This window comes from Protopterus annectens, chromosome 8.part0 (genome assembly GCF_019279795.1).
Source record: "Protopterus annectens isolate FY-2018-M chromosome 8.part0, PAN1.0, whole genome shotgun sequence".
NCBI lineage: Eukaryota > Metazoa > Chordata > Ceratodontiformes > Protopteridae > Protopterus > Protopterus annectens.
In genome coordinates, this window is record NC_056741.1 from 1,200,831,685 (window position 1) to 1,200,841,553 (window position 9,869).

General features: G+C 39.0%; 1 protein-coding gene across 2 annotated transcripts in view; it reads left to right on the forward strand.

Moving 5' to 3' along the window:
- Positions 1-9,365, forward strand: part of LOC122809302 (C-X-C chemokine receptor type 3-like) — a 54,944-nt gene extending 45,579 nt beyond the window's left edge. For both annotated transcript variants that reach the window (XM_044080691.1, XM_044080692.1), the window contains exon 2: positions 6,926-9,365. In XM_044080691.1, coding sequence (XP_043936626.1) covers positions 6,926-8,035 — 1,110 coding nt within the window. In that variant the 3' untranslated portion in view covers positions 8,036-9,365. The remainder of the gene's footprint in view (positions 1-6,925) is intronic.
- The last annotated feature ends 504 nt before the right edge of the window (positions 9,366-9,869 follow it).

Below are 9,869 nucleotides of genomic sequence, written 5' to 3' on the forward strand. Positions count from 1 at the left end.
CAACACCCACCAGTCAGTGATTATGGCCTCCCACTCATCGCAATAAAGGGAGGTTCTCACACTACTGTCAGCTGACCTTCAAGATTGTTATGCTACTCACCCCCTCAAAAAGGGCCTTTCTGCTTCCCAGGTACCACTGATGAGCCTAGTAATACAATGTATGGACTGCATCTTGACCAGAATGGGACTGCTGTCCCATAGGTTGCTGTCATTGCTTCCAGGCCTACTACTGTAACTGATTATGGCACCAGAACCTCTTTACAAATAACTCAGAGAGGGAAGAAGAAGGATATTTGGGACAATACTTGTGCCTTTCCATAAGGGACATGGTGGCAAGCCAGACATGAATTGAACAGAGTAAGAGAAGTACTTTGCTTTATGTGAAGTAGTGACAGTTCTGTAGAAATGGTATTCTCTGTGATGCATATTTATCCCTCTAATATGGCCTGTTTATGTTGCAAAATAGATTGAGATCCCTTGATTGAATGTTTATATTACCATGGATTTGTGAATATGTAATTGGTCTGATATGATAGGGTCGATTGAGGCTCTATATGTAAGGCAGAGGTGACTTCTTAGTTGCCTGATTAATACCAAGAAGAAGGGACATAGCTTTGAGATGGTTTGCATAGGTTTTATAATTTAGGCCCTTGATTTTTTTAGTGAGAAAACATTGTGGTCAAAACAGTTGTGCAAGTGTTTGGATATGTAGGTACCAAAGCGGAATTATATTCAATGATGAGCCTAATCAGTGGAGAGTACAGTGGAATGCTTACATCTCTGGACCTGGATGCCATACATTTATATATAAATTGTGCGATGAAAAAGGACATCCTTATAATAGTGGTTATTTGATAATCAAAGAACAGTCTGTTGTTGACATGGGTTCTGAGATCACTAACTACAGGATCAGCTTTCAGTGGTAGATTTCAGGCCAGCATAAGGAATCCACTGTAAGCAATAAGAACATTTCTGCTAGGCCTTTCAGTCCTCATTCCTTGCTCTAGTAAATTGGTAAATTAGGCCTGTTGTCTACACTCTAACTACTGCTGACCCAAACCCATGCAGTCTCCCCCCCCCCCTCTCTCTCTCTCTGTCTTTCATCTTACATCCTTTTTATGAGACCTTCTTTTACTATTCAGCTTAGCTATCCCCCATATGGCACCTTTCACCTGGAGCAGCTGCCTCCTTCACCCCACCCTAACTACACCTCTGCTGTTGGGTATGGATAAGTTAAAATATCCATCTTTGCCACATAACACCTACAGCCTTCAACATGCTTCATGCAGCAAAGTTAAGGAATACCATACAACATAGTCCAAATCTTAGGTGTTAAGCATGCATTTAAAGTGCTAGAAACAGTGATAAATGGAAGGCCAATTTGTTTCCTTACAGAGACAATACTTGTAATAGAGAGGTTGAATTAACCTTAGTGTTTCTGTAATGCTGCCAACTTGTCAGGAGAAATCCAGGAAGATCAATGTAAAATGATTATTTTCAGTTTTCAATTACATCTGAAGCTTCAACAAAAAGAAAAAAATGAAAGGGCTATATAACGCATCATCTGCTTTACTTGAACACGGGATCTTGAAACATAAATGCTCGCATTCCATGTCCACTATAGTCTATACCAAAATATTTCACTTTGCCATTCAGCATTCTGCTATTTACCAGTGTGTTGGAGGCATAGTGTGAAATGTAATTTAATTCATCATTCTGGACATGCAAGGCTACAATGCTTTCCACATGTTCAGACCTCAAAAAGGTTGTGAAATAACCAAAGATGGCGGTATATCCATCTTCATTAAATCCAAATACACCTCAAGACTGGTTAAACAGTACTACTCTCTTGAGCTACTCCAGGTCCAAATAACTATAGGTAAAACACCCTACCACATCATCGCTAGCTGCAGGTCCCCCACCATGAACCATAAGAAGTGCATTGCCTACCCGAACTTGCTTGAATCACTCACTATACAGCCAAACACCTTGGTCATGGGAGATTTCAAGTATCCTTCTATTGAGTGGGAGACATCCACATTGCCCTGAAATTCCTACACCTTGTTAATACAAATGCTGTGGAACAGTTAGTCTGCACCCCCACAAGAGGCTGAAGTGTTCTGAACTTAATACTCACCAGTATGGGGAGTCATTTCACTACCCCCTGTGTTCTGTCCTCCCTAGTAAGATCAGACCATTAATCTGTCTCGTTTGAAGTAACAATCAGATGTGACATATCCACAGGAGCAATAAAAATGATAAACTTCTCCAAAACAAACTATAGCCTATTAAGCAATGGTTTGAAAAGTTTCAAATCCCCTGCTAACACAACTAGCAATGACTCCTATACAGGGAGTACACAAATGCCCTGTATAACCACTTAATCAACCGTATTGACTCTGCTGTACCTGACATGATCAAAACCAAGTCCTTCCATAAAAGCAAGCCACATGAACACTCGAATATAAACAGGTTATATAACAAAAGGAATAAACTGATACCTAAGAACAAGAAGGAGCTTGGTTAGCAGAAACAGAATACTATCCACAGCTTAAACAAGCAAATCAGATATCTGGTAACGTCCTCTAAAGCTAGTTATGAGGCTAAATTAGCTAACCTAGCTAAAGACAATCATAAGGCATTCTTTAGCTATGTCCAAAATCTAAAAGGGAATAAACAGCTATGTGCCAAACTCATAGTGGATGGTACTACTCACACTGACCCTGAGGAAATTTCCAACCTGGTAGCTAACAGATCTGGCACAAACTTCACCCACTAGCTATACCTCAAAGCATACATGACAGCTGTCCTCTCCCCAGTATCTCCAATGAGAAAGTCATGCTCCCCAAGGCCAAAAACATGGCCTCTATGGGACTAGATAACATCCCAGGCTGCATACTAAGCCACCTAAAACATGACCTAGCAGATTCACTAGGCACTTTATTTAACCATAGCCTCAGAATTTGCTTTGTTCCAGTATAGTGGAGAACAGCAACTGTAATCTCCTTGCACAAAGGGGATCCCTCAACCAACCCTCAACCAACCCTGGGAACTATAGAATCAAAAACCTAACCAGCTTTATCTGCAAGGCCATGAAAAGAATAATCATGGACCTTCACAAGGACATAGGCAACCTTCAAACTCTTGACCTGACCCAGTTAGCTTTGTTAAGGGTAGATCATGCTTACTAAACCTAGTGGACTTCTTCAAGAATGTCACCAAAGCCCTGGATGAAGGCAAAGCATTACATACCACCTATCTTGACTTGGCCAAGGATTTTGACATTTAGGTATCATTGAGAAACTCTCCCAGCTGGGGATTAACCCATATGTCACTAGATGGGTAGCCAACTGACTCACTGACAGAAGCTAAAGTCGAATAGTTACTACTACCAGTGGGGTACCACAAGGTTCTGTGCTGGGGCCTCTGCTGTTTGGAATCTATTTCTCGGATGTCCTGGCAAAAGTAGACAGTCTGTGGCTCACCAAGTTCACCGATGCCTGCAAACTGGAGCAATCACTGAGTGTCCGAAATATATTAATATACCACAGGAGGGGTTAGCACAGACAACTGATAAGGGCAAACCATGGACTCAAGCTAAATGCAAAAAAGTGCATTGTTGTCCCCTTTGGCAAAAAGGTAGCCCCTGCAAATTACAATATAGACAGCAGCCCCCTAAGATGGAGCTCAGTGGTGCATGACTTGGAAACACGTGTTGACAGCATTCTAAACGTTGATCACCATCTGTCCACCGTGGTAAGAAAAGCCTTTTATGTTGCACATCTCATAAGTAAGGGCATCACATCCAAGACTAAGGATGTTATAACTCCTCTGTACTCCACATCATCAGACCACTAATAGAGTACAATTCTCCCTTTTGCATGTACCTCATCAGATGCCTGTAGCAGCCAGACAGACCACAGATATTCCTGACCAAGAGAATTCAGTGACCTACATGGAAAGACTGAAAGCCCTGTCACTGTACTCTGTGTCCTACAAGCTGCTGAGAGGTGACCTGTGCCTGGCCTACAGAGCAGTCTCTGACCCTGTCCTAATGGAAATGCTGCACATCTGCAAACCAAATGGGATAGGAATCACTCATTCCAGAGATCTGAACCTAGCATGTGACTTAAAACAAAACATGCTGAAGAGACAGATATGTCTACCAGAGATTGCATAAACTCCCACTTCATGTTAAGCAGAACTCCTCAATGACCCTATTTAAGTGCAACCAGGAAAACTGGATGGGAGACCATAAATTCATCTCTAGGGTGGCACCTATGTCCCTCATGATCAGGGTTAGCCAGTGCTGATCATAGATTCAATCTGCAAACAATCAAACCATCTAAAAATGATCAATTAGGGAACCATCTAACAATGGTCAACTAGTGAACACTTGTATTACATGGCTAGGCTTGTAAAGGCCCTAGGTCCATTAGACTAGTAACCTCCTATGAACGTGTGAACTGTGTAAGTAAAATGGCCCTTTCTGGAGCCCTTTCAAATATAAGCCAGGACACAAGGACAAGTATAAAGACAAGTTGAGAGTAGCTAATCAAGACAATTTAGATTAACCAATCAACCAGCATGATTTGGGGATGTGGGATGAACTGGAATAGCCAAGACAAAGCCAACATAGATACCTAAAAACATGAACACTCCTTATAGGCAGTGACCAGAAGTGAGACCTGAACTCTGTAGCTGTGAATATGAGACGATACCCACCATGCAGCCTTAGTGTCAGGTAATATTTACAATATAGTCATATTGCTGAACCATTACAGCATTTGTTGCCATTGTTCTTTCAGATCCCACTTAAGTGATGATGTCACAAAATACAAATATCGTATGTGATGCTTTACGTATCCTCTGCAGCATGAGCACACAATATTGTCAACCTCAGCCAATGAGGCCACAACCTGTGATATGTACACACAGTTCCTTTCAATGACCATTTTGATGGGTTCCTCAGATCAGCTGTATTCTACATGCTTTATTTCTTTACAATTATATACCAAGTGAGGTCTCCATACTTTGCTAGACTTATAAGCAAAAACTGTGGCAGAACAAACTGTCCAACAACTATTGAAGCAGTTTATTCTTCAGCAGGTTACTTTGTTATGTATGCTGTCTGGTTAACAGCACTAAAGTGTTTTACTGGCTCTGCTCTCAATGTGAATTTCTTGGCATCCATGTGTTGAATACAAAATAAGTTGGTTATGATAGGACACCCAATTATAATCCTCGATATTATACACTGCCTGATTCTGTGGTCTTGTAACAGCACTCTCTTTGTGGCAGTCTGCTTTTGTATATCATTGTTTTATTATCTGGTCTCAAATTATTATTGTTATGCTTGTCTAATCTGTAAGTATAATTTGTTAATTGCTTTACTGTATGTAATCATGTATATTTTATTTTTACTTATAACTGATTGTAGCTGAAAATGGGTCTATATTACATGCACAACCGCTTAAATGTTCGAATCTCTAAAGGTCGACCTTTAGAGATCGAACAGTTAAGCGGTTGATTTTTTATAAAAATTAAAGAAAAAATTCACAAGTCAAAAAAAAAGCTAAAGGGTTTAAGCAGGGGGCAAGCCCCCCTGCACACCCACATTGGGGGCTGTGCCCCCCACACCACCCTTACTTTAATATACCAACTCCAAGATCGTGCTACAGCATAGGGAATGGGAAATTTCTCATTTCCGCACTGTAGTTCACTGTAGTGTGATCTCTGAGTTGGTATATTTAAGTAGCGGGGGTGGGGGGTGCGGGGGGTCTTGCCCCCCTGCCTAAACCCTTCCTTCATACTTTTTTTTTTAATTTACTTTTTAACATTTTCAAAAGCTTAAGTATTCGATCTGTAAAGGTCGACCTTTACAGATTTGAACATTTAAGCATTCGTTCTAGTAATATAGACCCGCTGAAAATGGGCCTTTGTGGTACAATCCTCTTACTTAAATAAACATTAATTATATTCTCGTGCCTTCTTCTCCTGTTTTAGTCCATGAGCAATCAATATCTGTCCAGCAGTTTAGTGTTTTCATTGATGTTAGTAATGTATGTCCTGAAATACTCAAGTCTTAATGTCTGTTATATCATTTCAAATAAGACATTCATCAAAATAAATTAATCTAGAACACATAGTACAACAAAACAGTTAAAGAGGTGCTTATTAGAACAGTAGTACTTAATAGGTATTTTATTTAAACTGTCCATATTGTTATTCAGTCTTCCTTCCTTCCTTCCTTCCTTCCTTCCTTCCTTCCTTCCTACCTTCCTTCCGTCCTTCCTACCTTCCTTCCTTCCTTCCTACCTTCCTTCCTTCCTTCCTACCTTCCTTCCTTCCTTCCTTCCTACCTTCCTACCTTCCTTCCTTCCTTCCTTCCTACCTTCCTTCCTTCCTACCTTCCTACCTTCCTTCCTTCCTTCCTTCCTTCCTTCCTTCCTACCTTCCTTCCTTCCCATATTTTCTTATGATGACTGCCGGCCACATTTACCGGCATAGTTATTTCCTGCAGCCAAGTTACTTTATATTGACTCTGATGAATTATTTGTATGAAGAGATGTGGTCTTCAATAACAGAAATGGTCTTATTGTGATTAAAGCCACATATTACATTAGAGTAACAATAACACCAGATAGTAAAAGCAGAAAATACATACTGACTCAAACATAGATGTCATCAAGTGGGTAAGACTTAAAAAATAAGTCTTCTGTGATTACTATTACCTAGACTTGATGATTATATCTGTACTTAGATGTTGTCAGCGATAAATTCTTTGTCATGTGCCTGTTCTTTAAATGCCTTCATCTAAAACAACTATGTAGACATCAAAAAAGCATGATTGTGGTCATTATAGATGTTGATTCTAGTTTATCTACTACAATCTAAACAAATAAATCTCTCCTTTCTATTTCAGGATATTCAAGGCTCAAAGATGATTATTGAAGGGGACGACCTTCTTACTATTTTCAACACCACTGATTATTATAATTATAGTTATAATGAAAGCACAACATGTTGTGTTACCGCTCCATGCAGCCCTTATATAAAACAGTCATTTAACAGAGTGTTTCTTCCTATTTTCTATTCATTCATATTTATTTTGGGTCTAATCGGCAATGGAATGGTGGTGGCCGTCCTTTTCAAATACAAGCAGTCAATGGCTGTAACAGAGATCTACATTCTTCATTTAGCCATTGCCGATATCCTGCTGATATTGACACTGCCGTTCTGGGCAGCCAAGAGTATGTATGGCTGGGTGTTTGGTACAGCAATGTGCAAGCTCATCGGTGCAAGTCTTAGAATCAACTTCTACTGTGGAATATTTCTGCTGGCTTGTATAAGTTTTGAACGATATCTTTCTATAGTTCATGCCATACAAATGTATAACAAACGCAAAACTATTTCAGTCACTGTAAGCTGCCTCTTGGTGTGGAGTCTGTGTCTCTACATAACAATTCCTGATTTTATACTGTTGGAAAGTAAATTTGATGACAGAAGCAACAGTTCTTTATGCATTCACAATTATGATTTTCAATCTGCTAAGTATTGGAGAATAGCCACACGTTTCTTCTATCACATTGTTGGATTTTTTATCCCCTTGCTTGTCATGATTTATTGCTATGCTTTAATTATCAGAACTCTACGTCATTCACATGGTTTTCAAAAGCAAAAAGCTATACATGTAATTATAGCTGTTGTAATAGCATTTTTCCTGTGCTGGATGCCGTATAACTTAATACTATTCATTGACACTTTATATGAGTTTAAATTTATTAAACCGGACTGTGACACAGAATCAGGAATAGACATCAGCCTAGCTGTAACCATCTGTCTGGGCTATTTTCACAGCTGCCTGAACCCTGTACTATATGCCTTTGTTAGTGTCAAGTTCAGAAACAAATTTCTGGAGCTACTTAACAGTGTTGGTTGTCTCAGTCAAGAATTTATCAAGACTCACATGAAGCCTTATAGGGTAAGTTCAACTTGGTCAGAGACTGGAGAGACATCATATTCAGGCCTTTAAAGAAAGTGCAGGCAGCATGTTGTATTATGTAAGGACTATGACTCAAAACATGTACTGCTGTAATCATACTTCAGGAATTTCAAATACAAATTCTTCAAACATCATCAAGGTGAGCTACAAGTTTGGAGCCTGTGCATTTTATTAGATGAACCACTGATGAGGAACATAACATGAATATCACATGGTGAGAATTCTGAGAACAGTTATGCACAGTCAGTGTGCAAACAAAAGTCTGATATGGTCCATGTATTACAATGGCAACATGGCTGTCAGAAGGACATTTTGGCATGTGGTTTATAGTTCAGACACAAGGAGTGACATTTCACTTAGGGTATAAAATTAAAGCAGAAGAGAAGGTAAACTGTTAATTCAGGCATTGTTCAGTGGTGCTATAATTGATTCACTTAATATTCCACACATTGTAAAACTGCTTCCTTTCCACTGTTGCAAAGTGTTTAATATACTGTAGCTATAATTGTACAATTTACATAATGTGAACATCAATATGTTGTATAGTGTTTCCTGTTTTGAAAACATTGCAGTCGTTATAATAATCAGACATTTCTCACATCATGAATTTAAGGTTTGTTACTGGACATTGATCAACAAGGTTTTCAGAAGCTCCATCGCAAAATATACTCCCTCTAGAAGCAATACTGTAATATTTGTGGTGCATATACATGGAGCTTGTTATCGGTATTTGGTAGCCTCAATAAGTTACATTTTAATCAAACTCAATCTCACAGACATAACTAATCAGATATGACTGTTCAGCAAGCCTTGACAACTTATCACAAGGTCAGTCTCACAGACATAACTAATCAGATATGAATGCTCAGCAAGCTTTGACAACTTATCACAAGGTCAGTCTCACAGACATAACTAATCAGATATGAATGCTCAGCAAGCTTTGACAATTTATCACAAGGTCAGGCTCACAGACATAACTAATGAGATATGAATGCTCAGCAAGCTTTGATAACTTATCACAAGGTTTTATGACCTCAAAGTTGTTTAAATTAGTTAAGAGGGTGGACAGGGGTAACGACTATTGCATGGCAGGTGCACAGCAACTTTGCTTCCATGTAATAACAGCTTTCAGTAAATATGGGTTTAATTAGTTAAACTAGATTTGAATGACTAACTCATATGGAAAGTATTCAACAGAAATAAAGCTCCTCTATAATTAATGGAAATATGAAACATGAATTGCAGATTTAATATTTAGCTATAAAGAATGTTTTGTAAGAAATAATACTGTAGATTATTTTGTGTGTGTTGCACTATTCAGGAATACGTGGAAATAAAAAGCAGAAAGTTCCATCGCTCATTAACAGTCAAGCTTTATTGCACCAAACCTTAGTTAAACTGAGGCTGTTGTTTAGAGAGGATTAGTAAGAGAATTTTTTTACAATAATATGTAATTTCTTAAAGGTAAGTTAAAGAAATATTTAGTTTCTATAACACATGATTTTTTTTATTCAGTGACATTAACAGACTTGAAGTGTGGCATGATTTCTGTGGATACACTCTCTAAAGAAAAATGTGTAAATCTGTACAAAGAGAAATGAGGTTTGGGACAAACCAATTTGTGAGGATCCTCTTTTTAGGAGAGAGGGGAGAATTGAATACGGGGAGTGAGGAGGGGAGGTGTATAGTGTTGTCAGCTTAGCTGGCTTTTGGATGTTAATGGGTTAATTGGCTTGGGGAGCTAGGGGAAGTGACATAGGGTTGGGGAGGGGCCTAGTTATTATGTTGCTGTATCAGGGGAAGTTGCATCACATTTAGGTATGAGTTTGTGAAGCTAACTTACATCCAGGATGACCTGTAGGTA